The sequence below is a fragment of the Molossus molossus genome, unplaced genomic scaffold, assembly GCF_014108415.1.
Source record: "Molossus molossus isolate mMolMol1 unplaced genomic scaffold, mMolMol1.p scaffold_m16_p_14, whole genome shotgun sequence".
NCBI lineage: Eukaryota > Metazoa > Chordata > Mammalia > Chiroptera > Molossidae > Molossus > Molossus molossus.
Window position 1 is genome coordinate 47,087,867 of NW_023425349.1, and position 20,868 is coordinate 47,108,734.

At 39.8% G+C, this 20,868-nt stretch overlaps 1 protein-coding gene across 2 annotated transcripts in view; it reads right to left on the reverse strand.

Moving 5' to 3' along the window:
- Nucleotides 1–20,868, reverse strand: part of RORB (RAR related orphan receptor B) — a 192,416-nt gene that overhangs the window by 70,622 nt on the left and 100,926 nt on the right. The window contains exon 1 of one of the 2 annotated variants that reach the window (XM_036261144.1): nucleotides 1,288–1,409. The exons of the other annotated variant lie outside the window; for it this stretch is intronic. Coding sequence (XP_036117037.1) covers nucleotides 1,288–1,327 — 40 coding nt within the window. The 5' untranslated portion in view covers nucleotides 1,328–1,409. Of the gene's footprint in view, nucleotides 1–1,287; nucleotides 1,410–20,868 lie in introns of those variants that run through there. 2 annotated transcript variants of the gene reach the window in all.

Consider the following 20,868-nt stretch of genomic DNA (forward strand, 5'->3'; position numbering starts at 1 on the left):
GCTTCTGTTTAAAAAATGTAAGGACACATTTATTCATACAGTTCATTTAAAAAATGAGTTGTGTGTCTGTACACAGAAACGTAAATTCTAAAATCAAACACTGTGTTTATATAATTCTACAAGAGAGGAAATATTCATGTTTTTTTTTTCCCTTTAACGCCAAATCAGTGGAGAGAAGAACATTTATGTTCACCTGTCAGCCTCTGCTAATTGTAATTCAAACCCAAAGAGGATTAAGTACATAGACGTTATTGTGTCTGGTGTTATTAATTTCTAAACAACAATAACTACAATATCCTGAGTAAATCTGTCAATTGTAAGGATAAATAGTTGCTTAAAGAATCCATTGATGTCAGAACTGCAATCTGCTGGTAATCATGTATTTCACTAGTAAAGTCTTTACATATGTTTTGAAACCAGTGTATAATTGCATTGAAATTATATCTATTCTTTTCTAAAAATACAAGCACTAGGAAGTTCTAAGCATTGTAGAAAGATGTAATTCTGAGTTTATATAGTATTTGAAGAAGTTTTAGTTTGATTATTAACTTTTTTGATTAATTGTAAAGTGTATATTATTTGAAAGAAACAATTATATCAATTTACTTCTTAATATTTCCAACTTTTGTTGATTGCTATGTAGTACTAGCAAAAATGGCAATAAATCATGCATCATATTGCCTGAAATGTTTTAAGACAAATGCTCAGTCTGCTTATGTCATGAAATAATGTGTTTAGGAAACAACATGAAAATTCACATGTAAAAATTTAGGAGAAAAAACACACAAACATAATTCATCTCATCGTTAATCATCATTCAATAAAACATAATTGTTTTTTAAAATAGATTTCTTACATATGAGAAATTATCTGGTATAATCTACTTATAAACTGAATTTTTAAAAAATTAGAGATGTTGAAATGATCACAATGAGAGCAATGCCAATGACTAAAATCTAAGCTACAAAATTGTGACGAGGTTGTTTGTACCGTTAACTGCATGCCAGTGTATCGTGGCAGATGACTATTTAAATTCAATCTCAAAACTTATGTATTCAGTAATTCACTTCTGGATATGGTAATATTTATGTACAAATATGTTCTACAGTATAAAATAAAGCCTGAATGACTTTTTATTATATACATTCTGAGGTCAGAAAACAGTTGGTTGTTCCCACACCTAGCCATTCATTCATTTTGCTGAGAGCTTATAAATGCTCACTGTCTCGCCCAGAGAACAGTTCATACAGCTAAGTGTCATAAGAGAGAAGAAAATGTAAAACTCACCAGTGGCGTCAGCTTTAGATTTGAGCTCGTTCTCACACATTTTGACGTCGCAATTAAAAGTCTAACTGAAAAATATTGCACTTTTCACTAGAGGTCTGACGACTGCCCCTACGTTACCCCACAACTAGAATCCCAACAGACTGCATTAATGAGATTAAATGAAAGAGGAGTTAAAGGCATCAACTGTTCCATTTCATTAAGTAAGGGCGGAGGGCTGCACGGGCAAGGAGGGTGGAGGGAGAACACTGGTGTTTCTTTTTGATGCTCCTTATTCACGAACGAATGCAGCATTTGTGAAATCACGATCAGCGGTTTAAATTCATCCCTCCCTCCCACCCAGAACTGTACAGACACATATCATTTCTGCGCTTCAATTCTTTCACATTGTCACCCTGTTGGAATGGGTATATGCCATGTAACAGAGTCATCTCCGTGGTTATAAACATGCAGCATAAATTTCCTTCAGCGTCAGTTTGCTCCATTTATTTTGGCTCCTCTATTGAGGTCCAGGGATGAAGGACTGATAAAAGGATGGGGAGGAGGGTGTCTAGGGGGGAAAAAGGAGAAACATCTGTAGCAAAAATAAATTAATAAAAATTGTGAAAAAAAGTATTACCATGCTCTATCCTCCTAAATATTGGGTCAAATTGTCTCTGCACAAGAGCATTTTAAAGTTAAGAAAATGTGCATCCCTTCCAGCTGCAGCGGCAACAATGCCTGGGAACGAGTTTGGGACTTCACACAGGGTGGGTCCCCTGGCCCCAACCCTGAGGTCACAGTGCCTTCATTCTCCCAGCATGCCTCAGCGCTCACACTTATAAAATAAGAATGATGAAGACACTTGAACAGAAATTTCTGATCCTGAACCCCTGTCACTAGGAAGCATAAATATATGAATATGTAAAAATTGCTTTGACTGTCACAGAAAAGTGCATGACCTTTGTGCTGGAGCACAATGTTCACATGAGTATCTGCTTTATTTAGCTTCTACTTACAGTTACTAAACTGCTTCAAGGGCAAACCTTTCCCTTCACCCCTCGCCTCTCCATCACCTTCCACAGTTCTCATTTTCTTTTCACTAATCCCTTGTCACAAATGGTTTCTTGATCTCCTTCCTCCTGCTCCTCTCTTCTCTTAAACATCTTTGTGCTTTCCTGGCTCACATGGCAATAGAACTACTTTATGATGGGAATAAAAACGAGGGGTGTAGAGGTTGTTAGAGGAGGCGGGTAAATTCATCAAGTATTACTGTCCACATGGTACAGCTGAGCCCAGTGGACGCCCACTGAAATAATCATGATGTCCAGAGATCTCTCTCTTATCTCCCATTGATTTGTTTGTGGGGCCAAGATATCGGGTTTTTAAACATTTCCAAAGTAATTCTAATGGGAACCAGGACTGCAGACCCCTAGAATGTTTCTCAGAATCACCAGAGACATGTGTTAAATGCATAGATTCCTGCCCCCACCAACTACTGAGTCAGAATCTTCTGAGGAGGGGCCTGGAAATCTACAGGAATAAATACATAGGTGTTTGCTGTGATAGATACATTTGGAAAAAACTTGAGGAAAGAACTTTGAATAAGAAACATCTGATTTTGAATTCTTAGATAAGTTACTTAACATTTTCTGTGCCTCAGGTTGTATATCTCTAAAATAAGATCGTAACACCTGCCCACTAGAGGTATGTGAGGAGTAAATAGGAAAGTCCTTAGCACATATTGGAAATATACTTGAAAATAAATCTGCCTATGTTTGCTTATCTCCAACACATGTATTTGGCTGTTAACTCTGGGTATCATGTTTATGCAGACAGTACAATAAATTAATAATTAATACTACTTGTACTAGGCTCTGAGAAATAAATATTATGAAGGTCACAGTCCATGTGTATTGAAAATCTATAAACTCAATCCTATTTAAATTCTTCCATTGTAATACTCAGTTTTCTGTATAATACTAGAACTGATATTTTTAGGAGACTTTTTGGTAATGAAGAATGGAAAAGTCATTTAAAAGCTCATTTTGGTCAGAAAGTAAGAAGATTTGGGGGATACCAGATGTAAATGATGAGACAGAATTCTTCTCTGTGAACTATTTAAATTGTATGGAATTCTAACTTGTGTGGCATTAGATTTATAGGTACCATTCCTAGGGTGCTGGAAGTCAAATCTCAGGATTAGAAAGTTACATGTCCTCATGCTTCCCAAGCCTTGAAAAATATCCAGCCCCTGCTCTGGCCAAAGGAAGTGGGTACCAGGAATATCAAAACAGACTCACGGCATCTTGAAGCCCAAAGCGTGTGGTTCCCCTGGAAACAGAGGATGGGGTTGGAGATAGGAGCAGATGCATGGGGATGGGACCCAGCCTGCATAAGGGGCGTATGGTCAGGAAATAAGGAAGAAATGGTTGGGATTTCTCTAGAGTTATAGTTTTATCACATCACTTTCCTTCTCAAAAAATTTCGGTCCTCTATGCTTTACAACATAAACCTAATCTCCTCCTTGGCTTGGCTTTTCGTAGCCTGGGTCAAGTCTGTCTTCAGGTACTCATTCTATGATGCAGGCCCAAAGGCATCCATCTGCCTTCAAATTCTGCCCCCAATTCCTCACTTCTCTACCTTTTTTCAATCCTCTGCCCCCCTAAGCCCTCCTGAAGGCCTCACTCCACTGTGCTCTAACTACCCACATCTGACCTATTTTGAAATCCCAGTCCAACTCATACTACCACTGCAAAACATCCCCCGACCACTCCATCCACAGTGATTACCCTACGCTCCTATCTCCCCACCGCTCATTTGGTCCTGGTGTTCCTCATTAATCCTCTTTATATGCTTACCTTTCACCTTGACTTAAGCTCCTTAGGGATAAAACCCTCCCTGTGTGTGTCTCCCAGTGTCTAGCATAGTCAGTGCAATGCCTGGAGCCGATCAGCGGGTGAGGGTACACCTGCTGACTGACTGTAGCATTGGGGACCGCAGATAAGTCTCACCACCCACTCCCACCATTTCCTTCACTGTGATTCACTTTGATAGCTCCTGTTGGGGCATGTAGGCTTATTTGCTTACCTTTACTTAGTGGAGATGAGAGAAGGCTAGAAAAATAGCTTGTGCCTCTTTTTACTCTCTGTTTAATCATAATCGATTTTTAGTATAGGAACAAGGAGGTTGAAACAAAAAACTTCTCTTGCCCTGGCCTGTGTGGTTCAGTGGATAGAGCATCAGCCTACACACTGAACGGTCGTGGGTTCAAGTCCAAGTCAAGGGCGTGTACCTGGGTTGCAGACTGGATCCCCAGCACCAGTTTGGGTGCATGTGGGAGGCGACCAATCAATGTCTCTCACATTGGTGTTTCTCTCTCTCTCTTTCTTTTCCCCTCCCTCCTGCTCTCTCTAAAAAAAATCAATGGAAAAAAATATCCTTGGGTGAAAATTAACAAAAAACAAAACAAAACAAAAAACCTCCACAAACAAACAAACAAAAAGATCTCCTGTTTTCCCTTTACTGACTATCTTTTCTCTCATCCTCTTTGATATTTAATCGCCACTTTGGATGATTGTCCCATTGGTTTAGGTCTTTTCTCTGTCCATTTGGTGGATTTCTTTTTCTCTGGCTAGGGGTATTATCATTAGAGGCAAGAGGGACTTGATCTCTGTCCCAGACAGCTCTTCCTTGACCCCTTCCCCTTGCAGAAGAAATTAGCTATTAAACACTTGTCACACCAACATGTTACTTAGATTGTCCCTGGTATCACAATACATTAAGCTAGTGTGACACAAAAAAAAAGTTCTTAAAAAAAAATCTCCTAAGATTTGGGGGTAAATGAGAGATGAAGCTTCTTAAACAAAGAAGCATTATGCAAGAGCAATAGCTTGGTTTTACAGGAAAGTGTCCCTGTTTAGCACTGTGGTTCTCAAAGTGGGGTTCTCCAGAACAGCTGGATCAGCAGCATCACCTGGGAGCTTCTCAGGAGTACAAATCCCTGGGACCTGCCCAAGGCCTCCTGAATCAGAACCTGATGTGTGTGGGGGGGCTTGGGGTGGGGGAGGTCCAGCAGCCTATATTTTCACCCTGCAGGTGATTCTGATGCAGGCTCATGTTGCTCAGCCACTGGTTTACGCATGGGTTTTCCAAGCAGGAGGAACCAGGGTTGATGCGCAGCTCTCACATACTGGTTGTATGGTCTGGACAAACTATTCACCCTTTCGATGCCTCACTTCCATCGTTTGTAAAATAGCCGTAAGAATACTTACTTACCTGATAGAAGTGTTGAAGAATATAAAGCGAGATTTTAAAATATCTGGTTCCCAAGAGATATATGTAGACCAATTTAGTGAGAATTTTTGGAAGACCAGGGATTTCTATGTTATAAAACATAAAATAATTCTGAAGTACCAACCAATACACTTGTTATATATTAAAATCAATATTGCTATGAAAAAGAGGTGTGAGATTAAATGCAGGTAAGAAATAACTATGAACAATGTCAGATGGCATATTTATTATTACCATGATTTTGCCCCAATTTAATGGTAGAAAAGTACAGAGAAATGCTAAAATGTAGGTTCAGGGTTTCCCAACCTTGCCATTATTGATATTTGGGGCTAGATAATTTTTTTTTCCCCCCTAGGAAGCTGTTTTGCGTTGTAAACATCCTTGGCCTCTGTCCACTAGATGTCATATCAATCCCCCTACCCCCAGTTGTGAAAACCAAAAAGGTTTCTAAATATTACCGAATATGCCCTGGGGGACAAAATCGCCTCCAGTTGACAACTCTAGTTTCTCTAGAGTTCAGCGCCGGGATACAAATTCAGGCTTTACTATTTAACAGTAGGACTAGAACAAGGTATTTAATCTCTCTGTGCCTCCGTTTTTATTCCTGTGAAATGGAGATAACAATCCTACCCATGTCACGGAGTTCTGTGATGCCATTTGAAAATTAGAAGAAAAATGCAAATAAAGCACTGCGATCCGTATCTGTAGCATGGTAAATGTGTGGACTGAATGTTTACGTCCCTCCAAATTTATATGTTGAGATGCTGAGATCTTAACTCCCAGTGTGATGGTATCAAGAGACGGCTTTGGGGAGGTGATTAGGTCATGAGAGAGGAGCTCTCAGGAACAGAATCCTGCCCTTATAGAAGGGCCTGGAGAGCTCTCTCGATCTCTTTTCACCAAGTGAGGATACAGTGAGCTTGTTAACCTGGAAGAGGGCTCTCCCCAGAGCCCGGCCATCCTGGCACCTGATCTTGGACTTCCAGCCTCCAGAACCATAAAAAATAAATTCTGTTGTTACAAGCCACCCAGCCTGTGATACTTTGTTATAGCAGCTTGTACAGATTAAGACAGTACATATTCAGTAAATGTCAGCTGTCCTTGATAGAAGATAGATAGATAGATAGGTAGATAGATAGATAGATAGATAGATGAAAGGTAGATAGATAGATAGATGATAGGTAGATAGATAGATAGATAGATAGATAGATAGATAGATAGATAGATAAATAGATAGATAGTCTTACATTGATTCTACCCCCTGGAAAAAAACCTCCTCTTAAAGTATTACAAAGAAGTAGTGTATCCATTCATCAATTTCTTATCTGAATAATAAATCAGAGTGTCTAAATACCCATATACATCTCAGGGTCTACAGCTGGTGTAGGAGAAGATCAAGGGCATGTCAGAATCAGAACGGGGTTTTGTTTCCACCCTTTTCTGGCTACGCACTTTTAGGAAGTGACAACCTTTCAGAACTGCTGTTTTTTTCCTTTGTAAAGTATAAAAAATAATTACTATTTTATGTATTTGTTATAAAATTATATTAGATAATACATGTGAAAGCTTATAAGCCAGTATCCTGGCATAGAGAAGGCACTCAATAAAGATTTAATTCCCTTAAAGTCAAAGTCAGTGAGAGCAAGTATGAAACAAGGGTGGGTGCAGTCCCTGTCTTCATGGATATAGAGTTGGGCATAATTTTATCTAAACTGACAAGTAAGCAGTGAAAGGGTTACTCTAGCACAATAACATTTTATTCTGTCAGAATTGCATTAGAAAAAATAGGTTTCTGAAGGGTGCTTAGTAACATTAAATATTTTAATGTCAAAATTATATATTCTCCAGAAGGCTAAAGGAATGGGTTCATCTCTTGGTGGTTTTGTAAATGCATCATTTATGCTATTGTTTCACAGCAAAATTGTAAACATATTTGGCTTCTATCCACTATTTGTGACAAATAAAACTGTTTCCAAATATACCCTAGAGAACACTTATCTTGTACAAACCATTTAAGAAACTTTAGCAGCTTACTTGTGATGATTGCCTTAATCAATAGCTAAATTATTACAGTGACTAAGCTTGCAAACATTTTAACTTTAGTTCAAACCCATATTATAAAAACCATTTCTATTTCCAAGCATATTTCCCAACAGTGCTTCTATAAGGGAGTTATATAGACAATAAAATGGAAAACAAAGACATCAGTGATATTCTTATTGGTTGACATTAGTAGTACAACCCAAAATTTAAATGGAAGGAATCTTTAATATTTTTTATATTAAGCAAACATGGTTTAACTCAGTAGTGTTTAGTTATGCAGAAATACAAGTTATTTAAGAGTTAAGACTTGAACATTAAGAAATGGCTGAAACTCAATCACTTGTTGAATTTGATCCTTGCTCGTTCAGGAAATACATGTTTTCGAGTGTATACAATAGTCTAGTAACTGAGTTAGGTACCTTCCCTTAAGGTCCTTCGTAAGCCTGTAGATAATAAGACTGCTACTATTTGTACGTAAGCCTCCTGTGCAGGAAAGGTAAGGGATTTCTTTGCTTCTCATTTAGCACTTTGCAAGACAACTGATCTCATTATTGCATTCTCGTGCTGATCAATCAGTTACGGTTTCCTCCAGCCCACATGTCTATAGTATGCCCACAGCCTTGCTGAAATAAAAATACTATGTCTCTGTTGTTCCACTGGTCTTATCAGTTTAATAAACACTATCAAAAAGTGCTTGGGATTAGTGTGTCATTACTTAATTTCTGTTGTGCCCAAAATGACCGCCAGGGATACTTACTGCTTTACCTCCCCAATCCTATGACTCTAGTCTCCAATGTGTTCTAAGGTCTTGCTATTGTCTAGAGTGCATATGTGTATGTATGTAAACTTATATGTGTACATACATATAATAGAAAAACTTATCTATATAAAATTCATTTTGCACTGTCTGCTTTGGAATGTGGGACCTTTAAGTTATTTCTAATCTTCTGGAAGTTCTTCAGTTTGCTAAGAATCTCAAAGATTACCATCAAGGAAGAAAGAATCTGTAATCTCCAATATATCATTCATCTGGACGCTTTTGCTTACTTAAAGGTTCAAACTTCACCCCCATTACCCTCTATTTGGTGGTGAACCTCATCTCTGCTTTATTGACGTTTGTTGTACCTCCTTCCATTCTAAAAGTCACTCTCCTGAATGGAGGAGACACCGCTATTAAAAATATGCAAAAGAGATCAGTACCGTAAAAATGTTTGCCAGTGTATTTTGACTTGGAAGTTGGCTTCAGATAAGGTCCTTCATAAAGCTGTATAATAAGACCACTATTGTCCAGTACCATGGGAGACAACAGTGATTTTGCATGTGCAACGTCACAGGGTGCTAAGTGTGTGACATCACAGGATGAACTTGATTATTTTCATCCAGGACATGTGACTATATGTTGCTGCACCCAGGACCTATCTGATTAAACACTGTTACATGGGCTTCATCCATGCTAGCTCAGAATTTTCCAGCAGAACCATTTCTACTTCTCAAGAGTCTGGTCTCCTTCCTTTGTGGCAATCAAATAAAAAGAATAACGCCTTCCTTTTATAAGCATCAGTGATATTGTTAAACCTTAGATCTCTAGGTTCTGTGATTTATATTGATTAAATTTATTTTTTTGTATAAAGGCACCGACAACATATCCGATTTTACATGAGAACTAGGCAATTCTGTCAGAATGAATACAGGTAAAGTCATTAGTAAAACAAACTCAGTAAAAGAGTTGAGCTTCTCATCTTGTATCTTCTAAGGAACATATTCACCAAGAGACAACTTAACAACTAGATACAGTAAATTTACTTAAAAGTGTGGAAAGTCCAAGAATGCGCGCATCATCTCTGTGCGGTCCACGTTTGCATTAGTAGAAAGAAATCTGTCCCTGAAGTATCTTACTATGTAGAACTGTGCATAGTTTTTTTTCCCTCACTCATCCTGGGACATCTTACAGCATCTTACTGCCAACCAAAATTGTGAATATTTTACTGAACAGAATAAGAAACAAATGGAGAATGTAAAGCCATATAAACAAATCACATGTTGCCAAACTAAATGTAGATTTAGCGTCCTTGAAGAACAAAATCCCTCATTTCTAACTCAAAAGTGAAAACAGGAGTTTAGTTTGATTTAAAGTTAAAAGCAGAAAATCCCAAGAAGCAATCAAAGGCAAATATATGAAGCCAATTACTGTTTTCATTTGCAGAATCCTGCAGAGTCCACAGAATTAAACGGTTATAACAGTTAGCATGGACTGAGAACTTAGTATGTGCCAGGCTCTGTGCTAAAAGCTTTAACGCATTACCTCATGTGCTTCTCATGACAACTCTTGGAGGAAGGTGTTTGTACTTTCAAGTAACTGGTGAAGAAACTGAGGCACATGAGGGCTAAGGAATGGAACCTACGGTGGTCATCTCAGTATGTGGTCCGCAAATCAACACTAGTATCACCACCTGCTCCATCTAGATATGTGAATTCTCTGGCCCAGCTCGGATTTACTGCAGTGTGGTCCAGAAACACTATGAGTGAACATTATAGCCATCTGTGTTTTAAGAAGCCATCCAGCTATCTCATGACTGCTGAAGTCTGAGAACAATGGCTTTGATCATGTCTGTTTTGGCATTGAAGTCCATACTCTAAATTAGATAGAAGATATTATAGACTTGTTTTTTTTTATTTTTTATCCTTGCCTGAGGACATTTTTGCATTTATATTCAGATAGAACAGAGGGAGAGAGGGAGGAAGAGAGTGAGAGAAACATCAGTGTGAGAGAGACACATTGAGTGGTTGCCACCCACACGACCCCAACCAGGGCAGGGACAACTGCAACCGAGGTATGTGCCTTTAGTGGGAACCAAACCCAGGACTCTCTGGTCCCGGGCCAATGTTCTAACCACTGAGCAAAACCAGCTAGGGTAAGATATTATAGACATAAAAATGATAGTATAGTCTTGTTCACAAAAGTGAGAGACAGCCTTTTTACTAACTGTTAAATTTTATTTGTTTCGTCTAGTGCAGTGGTTCTCAACCTTCCTAATGCCGCTACCCTTTAATACAGTTCCTCATGTTGTGGTGTAAACTTATTTTTGTTGTTACTTCATGACTGTAATTTTGCTACTGTTATGAGTTGCCATTGGAAATATGTGTTTTCCGATGGTCTTAGGCAACCCCTATGAAAGGGTCGTTCAATCCCCAAAGGGGTCGCGACCCACAGGTTGAGAACCGCTGGTCTAGTGGAAGAAGTCCTGAAAGCCTATGTTTCCAGTCCCTGTGATTTCAGCAGGGCTAGATGATCCCTGCAAACAAGAACAAAATGCATATTACGCAAGCATTTCCCTCTCTATTTCTAAGGACCTGACAGGCACTGGGCTATTTCCTCGCTGGGGCAATTTGGTGATTGTCGTGGTGGACAGGTTGCCGTACTGTGGAAACTAGAGCAGGCCACTGTTGCTGGGGTTAAAAATCCACAGCACGTTTCTCTTGGGGGTGACTTACCAACCCAGGGTACTGTGAGCTTTTGGTTCTAAAGGCGGTCTACAATCCTTTGAATCCTCATGAAATCTGATCACCTGTCATAAATCTGTGGCTGAGGAAGAAAAGAACTGTCCCTTTTCTCCTCTTTCTACCTTTTAAACATGACACTGGCATTTTTATCATTACTATTTTTACTTATTATCATTACTGCCTTTGCCATACTTCATGTGGTCTGTTACTTTAGGGCTGAAGGAAAGATTTAAACTTCAGCTTCCCTGAAGAAAGAAAGGAGGAGCGAGGAGAAATGCATGTTTATGATGATCTCTCCCTTCGCTTCCTGCATAGAACTTGCAGGCTCACCCTACCTTGTCAGAACAAAGGCTAACATGCTGAGTGCAGGTACAATTTAGTGAATGGAGTAGCATCTGCCCTTCCATTTCATTTGTATTTTGTTTTTTTCTTCTTCATACTGATTAGGTGTTCAAGTCGCTGTCTTAAGCACTGTTAAGTGGTACATTCAAGTTATTTTCAAACCGCTTAAAAAGCATTGTCAAAATATTGCTGCTTTGGAGGTCAACAAAGCCTGGGGGGTTTTCAGTGACAAATGTCATATCAAAGACTTAAAAGACTACTTTCCCTACCCTATTTAGACCCCTCCTTCTTGGGCTGAGATAACATCTCCAAGTAGAAATAATTGCTATTTAATACCACCACACTTACTAACAAATAATAATTGGATGATCTGGAGGAATACATATTGAAAATTTTCAGATGAGTCAAGCATGAATGCTGCAAGAACATTTCAATAAATAAAGGACAATATGTATTTTCGACTCTGACAGACACACTCAGAGAGTGAATGACCCGATTTGCCCATGCCCTTGCAACTAATGGGCCCAAGGGCAGTTGGTGCTTGGAATCTACAAGTTATCTGTTGTTGCCAAAGGCAGCTGATAGGTGATGCATTGGAGGAGCAGCCGCCTTAGGTGTGTTTCAGGAAAGTGTTTATTCTGATTTTCTGAAGAGAGACTAAATGGCCTCGCTAAGTTTGTATTGCTTAGGGTATGAAAAAGACACAATCATTAGGATACCTCAAAACAGGAAAGGATTCAAATAATATTTACTCAAAGAAATGAATCCATGTGAGAAGTAAGGCAGAGCTAGTCATCAGCATTGGAGGTGTCCTGTCTTATCTGAGAGTCTAGATCATTAGTTCAGAAAATAACAATGGGGCATTTTTTGAAAGGATTGAATCCTATGTAAATTGTAGGCATACGAGAAAAAAAAGAACAGTTGGAGCTTATGCTCCCATTGCATGCTCGGTATTGTTACCACGGAAATGAAATAAACTCTTTGGAATGAACTGAATGTTTGTCTCCCCCAAACTGATATGTTAAAATCCTAATCTCCAATGTGATAGTATTAGGAGGTGGGGTTTTTAGGTCATGAGGATGGAGCCCTTGTGAATGGGATTAGTGTCCTTACAAGGGGAGGCCAGAGAACTAGCTAGCTCTCCCTTTCTGCATTTTGGAACGCAGTAAGTAGTTGGCAATCTGCAGCACAGAAGTGTGGCCTCACCGGAACCCGACCCTGCTGGCACCTTGATCTGGGACTTCCAGTCTCCAGAACTGGGAGAAATAAATTTTTGCTGCTTATAAGCTTCCACATCTATGGAATAGCAGCCCAAATGGACTAAGGCAGGCTTCTTTCCCTTCCCAATTTGGTGTAGTGGTTAGGATAGTGGTACTCAACCTTTTAAAATTACAGCACACACTTCAGCAAAGCAAAGACCTTCCTGTGCTCCTACTCCACCCATGCCCACTTTCCAGTGGGTTTTCAGCTATCTCTGCATTTACGTATGTAAAGTGGCAACGTTACAATAGGAGAGTCTGAATTCTTCACAGAATAATGACTTAGAGACATCTGTAAACTATTTAATAACATGTTCATTTTAGTTTCTGAATATCAATATTTTACTAACACCTTGCAGTCTACTAAGTGAATTACTACTGAATTTGTCCTCAGTCTTATGTGAAAATAAAACTCCATAGAATTGTTATTTTCCTAGAGAAAGAACTGAAAAACAAGGGCTTGTAATATCTCATTAGAGGCTGGCCTGCAGGAATTCACGGCTCTCCCAGTGAACTGAGGATTCCATGTTGAGAAACACTGGTTTGCAGCATGGGCTTTGGACCTGTGCTTATGTTCGAGTCTACTCAAGAGATGCGTCCGTAGTCAAGATGATCAACCTCGCTGCACCTGTTTCCCCATCTACCAAACTGGTGTGATGATTCTTCTATCACAGGGTTGTGGAAAGAATGAAACAAAATCCTGTGTGAAGTAACTGGCCCATGCTTGGAACATAGAAAGTTGTCAGCATATGATGGTCATTATTAAGCAAGAAAACTGCCTACTTGCCCTGACTGGTTTGGCTCATTGGTTAGAGCGTCGGCCTGCGGACCAATGAGTCAGGGGTTCGATTCTGATCAAGGGCACGTACTTTGGTTGTGGCTTATCCCTGGCCCTGGTTGGGTCATGCAGGAGGCAACCAGTTGATGTGTCTCTATTGTATCGATATTGCTCTCTCTGTGTCTCTCTCTCCCTCCCTCCCACTCTATCTAATGATAAATGGAAAAACATCCTTGGGTAAGGATTAAAAAAAGAAAGAATGAAAAAAAAACAAAAAACAATTACCCAGCCCATAGCAAAGCTGTCACTATTCCAGAGAAGAGCCCCAACTCAGGTGTGTTGGGTACCTGCACTTTCCTCATCGCTGGAGGCTGAGACTCCTCCGAGACTCACCACTGGGAACGCATTATGTTTTGGGGTCGAATCCCTGAAACTCTTATGAGTTGGCATTATCACATGTGAAGAAAAGCCGTCCTCCTTACCATGTGTATTTCTACCTCCAGGGGAACCTCACCTCCCAGGCTTGTTCTTACTCCCTAAAATTCCATGACAAGGAAAACTAAACATGCTGATTAATTCAGCAATAAATTCTTCAATACACGCTAGCATCCATGGTCCAGTGCCTATTTACACTCACTGGTTATCCAGCTGACAGTTGCCTGTTACTCTAAGAGAACATTATAAACATTATTATTCTTTTTAAATCCTCACCTGAGGATATATATATATTTTTATTTGTCTTCAGATGGAGTAAGAGGGAGGGAGAGAGAAAGAGAGAGAGAGCGAAACATCAGTGTGAGAGAGACACATCTGGTTGCCTCTCACATGACCCCGACCAAGGCTGGGGACGAACCACACCGAGGTAATTTTCCTTGACCAGAATCGAACACACGACTCACTGGTCTGCCAGCCAATGCTCTAACCTCTGAGCCAAACTGGCCAGGGCAACATTATTATTCTTATACAAATTATAACTGCTATTATAGTTATAAATAATAGTACTTGATATAGCACATTTTATGTACATTTCCAGGCACATTTTAAAATTAGAAAATGTTTACCAGTTATAAATGAAGTCAATTTACATAGTGAAGAATTTCTTGACAAAACAGAAGAAAAGGTATTAAATAGCCAGATATGGGGACAGGAATTGCTGACTAAACACTCAGTACTTCAGGAAAAAAAGGTGCTATGTGATTCAAGGATCATTAATTGTTTTCCTCCACTCTGTGTGTGTGGCTCAGTTCAGACAAAGCGGCTTAGGGACACAGCATTCTGTTAGTAAGGTTGGCCACAAAGGGTAGAACACCACTTGTTATGTTGTGTACCCTGTCATCATTAGCGCATTAGGACCAAAGGCTGCATCGAACCTTTCTCAAGGGCAACTCCACAGTCCTTTTCTCGCCACCAGGACTTCCACCTGAGCTGTTTTTGTTTAATATAATATACAGTGCCACAAGGTATCGTGCATGTATCTTCAAAAAATATTCTTTGAGCCCTGGCCAATTTGGCTCAGAGGTTGGAGCATCGGCCTGCGGACCAGAGAGTCCTGGGTTCGGTTCCCGCTAGGGGCACGTGCAAAAAAAAAAAAAAAATTCTTTGAATCAACAATACTGAATTCGTTCACTTAGGCATCTCTGAAACATTATTGAGTGCTTATGTATCAGATCCAGAAATTCAATAAATACCTTATGTAACAAATTTTATATCTTATGACTTTCATCTGAGGAAAAAGCACAAGGTCTTAGCAAAAATGCCATGTGGGCCCTGGCTCACAAAAATGCCATGTGGCTCTGTGGTTGGAGCATCAGCTGGCACACCAAAGGGTCTCAGGTTCGATCCCTAGTCAAGGACACGTACCTGGCTTTCAGGTTCAATCCCCAGCCCCGGTAGCATGTGGGAGGCAACCAATCGATATGTCTGTCTTAGATTAATCTCTCTCTCTCTTTCTCTCCTCCTTTCTCCTTCCCTTCCAGTCTCTCTAAGAATCAATGGAAAAAATATTGCTGGGTAAGGATTAACAAACAAACAAATTCCATATGGAAGATATTCTATTCTGCCTGGGAAACAGCAGGTGAGGGCTGCTCTTCAGGGCTTGCGAAGTTTTCTCTAGGCACACTGAGGGTGGTTTCCTCTAAGCACCCTGATGGCCAGGTGGGGGGTTAGAAGCACCATGGTGATGACACCTGGCCTCAGCATGATGGAGAGCAGGAGTATTTGGTGCTGGGGTGAATAGCATACATTTCTGCTGACCATGCTGACCATGAGCTAAGCTAAGTTCAAAGTCTGGTCTTGTTTTAAGGTGAGCATGTGGGTTTCCCTTCTCATTGTAGCTTGTGACAAGACTCAGGAATGGGTTACTTGGCTTGTTCTGCACATTTATATTAGAAATATAGTCTAATAACTGCAGTCTAGGCTTAGAAAGAGGGAAACGAATTCACCCCCATTCACTCACCCAATTACAATAGGTTAATAAGAGTTTGGAGGGAAAGTGCCCCCATGGGTACAACTCCTATTTATTTTGCTCTTAATCTAGAAGTTTCTCTAGACAAGTGGGCAAATAGGATTTCTGGCATAGTTACATGATATAAGTTCTTCTTTTACAATGACTATTTTGGAAACCTCGTAGGAAGCTTTATAGTAAGAAATGAGATATTTAGGATTGAGCAGTAATGTCTTCTAAAGCTACAAATTTAAAATGAGCACCCTTAAAAAAATAAATATTTTATTCACACATGTTAGAACTTGTATATGCATAAAATATCCCTGACATGATAAACAAGAGACTGGAATATTGTTTGTCTCTGGGGTGATGATTAGAGGTAAGCAGGAAACATTTAATTAAATACCCTTTGAACCAATAAATATTATGTTATTCAAATACTCCCTATGCAAAATTAAATTATAAAATAAAACAGTTTTTTAAAAAGTATTCTCATAGAAACATTACTTTTAGTAGATATGTAATACTTCCTCATGTGGTTTGCCTTAATTTATTCAATTTCATCATACATAGATATTTAAGTTGTTTCTAAAATTATTTTTCCTATTATAAAAAGGAATAGCTAAGAAAAAGGGTATCATTATTTTAAAAGTTTTTAGAAACATTGAGCATGTTTTGAGCATGTCTGTCTCATTATATTCTTTCTGGCACTATTATTATTTTTTAAAAATAGTAACTACTAATGTAATAGGTGGAAAACATCCTCTTGATATACAGATGTTAGAATATGATAACATATAACACCAGATTGGCTTCTACCTGCTACCTAATGTAAGTTTTTGCTTCTTATGTGTTGTACCCATGGATAAAAATTACCCAAAACATTAGAAAATTATAATTTTAAAGGGAAATCTGTTCAGCCCTAGGAAGAAATGGTCTTTAGGTTTCTCATGATTTTAGTAAAATTTGCACTATTTTTGTTCTGCACCGGGTGAGTGACAGAGTTATGGTCAATGCAGAAGATTGTATTGATCAAATAGGATTTGTACTTCAATTTATGTATTTAATTTATGAATGTTTCTAGCTCCAAAATTCATGTTTAAAATCTTTTCCTATCTTTTTAAAATTAAAATATAGTTGACATACACTATTATATTAGTTTCAGGTGTATGGCATAGTGATTTAACATTATATCACCGAAATCATTTGCTGTCTTGATCTCTGAGTCTATCTCAGTAATAAAAACTATACTACAGCCAGCATGAGACCCTCAGCTCATGTTGCACCAAATGACAGGTCTGGGACCAGCAGCGGCTCAGAGGATGATTATGAATGACAGGCCACATGGCCAATTAATGTTCCAAGGGACACCTAGTGCCCTCAGAGGGACTTTGTGAAGGCTTCTACATTCTTTCAGCAGGATGGCCAATGCATCTCAGTGGTGAACAGGCAGGTTTACCTTAATTCACTTTGCATATTCCCTTCTTCTGTAGATAAATAGACAGTTGTTTCCATAATTTGACTAAGAACACCACGAAAAGTCTGAGAATGTCTCTTTTTTGATTTGCCCTGTGTCTGAAATTTTCCTGTCTTCCCATTCTTCCTTCCTTCCCTCCCTCAAGTCTCTGGAACCACTATTCTTTCTAAAAATTGATTTTTAGAGAGAGAGAGAGAAATAAACATTTATGTGAGAGAGAAACACTAATCAGTTGCCTCCTGCACGTTCCCTGACCAGGGTTACAGCTGAGCCACCCGGCCGGGGCCCCAATCTTTCTGTATCTATGAATTTGACCACTCTAGGTACTTTTACAGGTGGAATCATACACCATTTGTCCTTTGGTGACTGGCTTATTTTACTTGGCATAATGTCTCTAAGAGTCATTTGTTTCTTTCCTTTTTTTTTTTCTTTAAATGTGTGGTTTTTTTTTTAATTAATTATTTTTTTTAGAGAGAGAGGAAGGGAGAGAGAGATATAAACATTGATGTGAGGGAGAAACATTGATTGGCTGCCTCCCGCACACCCCCCTCTCCCTTCCTCTCTCTCCAAACAATAAAGACAAAAAAATAAAAAAATAAAACTGAGTCAGAAAAACTGGGGGCCCAGCAATCCATGTAAACAGCCCCCCAGGTGATTCTGATGCACACTCAAGTTTGAAAAGTCTGCCAGGGTCCAAGGCCTTTTCCCGGGGTGGGCGCTGCCAGGAGACGCTATAGCTTCTAACGCTACAGCGCCGTCCGGCAGAAGTTCTTTGACAATGGAAATATTCTATATTCTCACCGTCCAATGTGGTAGCCACTAGCTACACGACTATTGACCACTTGTGTAAATAAGGAGCTCAGTTTTAAATTCAATTTAATTTTAATGACCTTAACTTTAAATGTAGGTAGCTGCATGTGGCTAGTGGTTATTTAATGAGCCTCTCTTAAAGACAGGTATGGGGTTCAGTACTGCGCAGGGATCATAGCTGCAGAGCTGGAGTGAGTTTAGGGTTAACTCAGAGGTGGAACCTGATAGGTGGCAGCCCTGTCTCCTCCAGGGCTACTCTCTCAGAACAGAGGTGGAGGCCGATTCGCTGAACCGATGTGTGTTCCAAGCGCAGGATTAGGGTAATCAAAACAACCTGTAGCCCACTGCCTGATCAAGACCCAGGGACTTACTTTTCCAGGTCAGAAGCAGAACCATGAATACTGACAAGGAGGCCGTGACACACAATGATCATATTTGTAATTAATGAATGCACAAGCTGTTCTCTTCCTTTGGCCCTTGAGTTATCTTAACTGACAGTCTATTAATTTCTTTAATGGCTGTGTTTATGGTGCCCCCCTTTCTTTCTGTCTTTCTTTTCTTTTTTTTCTGTTAATTTCCTTTTCTAAAAAGTTCTTTCTGGTGCTGACATGTCTTTTACCTTTGTCCCGGACTTTTTCTCCTGCCACAATCTTAAAGCAATTCCTTGCAATTCCAAAGTACAGGCATTTTCCATAATAACACAGAGAAAAAGAAAATGACTCGGGTTTCAAGGCACAAGGTGAAAAAAAATCTCAGGGCCATAACTCTTATTACTTAAAATGAGGGTGGATAAAAGAGAAATGACTTGGAGTTTTTGTTCGGGTCACTGCACCTCACTCACACCCACTCAGACCCCACGTTTTCCTGACACGAGTCCTATTTGGTCACGCGATGTGGGGAGCTCAGGGGAGCTGGGATGCTTCCTGATGAAATGTACCTGGCAGCACAGAGGGACAGCTCGGCTCTGTGGAACCAACGGGCCATCACAACACTCTTTGTAACTGAGGTGCTCCCCAGAGGGCACGCGTGACCTCAAAACAACTCTGGCTGCTAAACCTGATCCCGCCGCCAGCTCACTCTTCCCGTAGAGAGGGGACTTAGTTTGCACTTCGTTGTAAATACTAGAACCTATGTGATGGCCATGCCATTTTTAATTGTAAATGTACTTAAAAAACAACCTATTACGCACAGAGGAGATCACATCAATTGGTAAACTGGCAAAAAAAAAAAAAAAATAGTGTCTTTGACAAACGGAAAGTGATACAAAGCTGCTGTTTTCAATATAGCTACCTGAAACCTCCCTGAACAATGGTCTCTCTACCTCATCCATCTAACAACTTAATTGGCAGACAGTAAAGTCTGATGGGAAAATAATGGTCTCTTAAATACCTGAGAATGAAAAGCAAATTAAGTTAGCACAGTGTAAAAGGCAAGTAATTACATAATGTCAATCCCATTTTATGCTGCTTAGTCTTAAACAGCATAAAAAGAAAGGGCATGTTTAGGAGACAAAAAACAAAGCTACCTCTTGAGATGACTTATGCCCTGATTAGTTCAGTGGACGATGAATGGGCTTCAGGACAGGATTCTCCAACGAGAGGCTGCCTGTACTCGGTCTTGTCTTTCCCTAGCTGTACCAACCCGTGACAGGGTGGCTGTCATGCTGAGCCAAGAATTGTCTTTTGGTTCTTACATGTGTTTCTGAACAGGAAGATGATCAGATTACAGATAGGACAGAAGAAGAGGGTCCCAGAGACCCCTATGCTGCTGGAGAATGACCCAGCTGGTGGAGGGTCCCCAATCTTTGCTGTACCCAAGGCTGACATTGTGGCTTCAGGCAGGTTTTATCCGTAGTCTTTGGGTTTTATCACCTACCAACAAGGGAACTCTCCCGGCACTGGGTGCGTAGTGGTGTGGAGAATGATCAATAGCAATTGTGAGGAAGCGCCATTGCCTCATACACCAAGAGGTTGTGGGTTTGATTTATGATCCGGGCACATACCTAGGTTGCGGGTTCCTTCCCTGGTCAAGGTGTGTATAGGCAGCAACCAATCGATGTTTCTCTCTCTCTCTCTACTGTCCTCTCCCTCTAAAATAAAAAAAAGAAAAAGAAAAGAAATACACATCTTTGGGTAAGAATTTAAAAAAAGGAGAAGGATGAAAGGAAGCTGACAGGCTAAGTGGCATTCGGGAGGTCAATGAACTGGCTTCTCTCCCTCCACCCCCTTCTTTCCTTTCTTCCTTTCTTTTTCTTACTTTGTTTTTTTTAATCCTCACCTGAGGATATGTTGTTTTTTTTTTAAATTGATTTTCAAAGAGAGAAGAGGGAGGAAGAGAGATAGAGAGAAACGCTGATGTGAGAGAAACACCATTTGGTTGCCTCCCATGCACACCCTCACAGAAGATCGAACCGGAAACCTAGGTGTGTGCCCTGACGGAAATCAAACCTGAAACATTTTGTTGTGTGGGAGGACACTCCAACCAACTAAGCTGTCCAGCCAGGGCTTGCCTTCCTTTCTTCTTTCTTTTCTTCCTTCCTCCCTCTTTCCCTCCCTCCTTGCTTCTTCTTCTTTTTTTTTTTTCTAAATGGAAATATTGGTGTTTTACATGTTTACATATATGTAAATATACACGAGTGTTCTTTGCAAAAATTCCA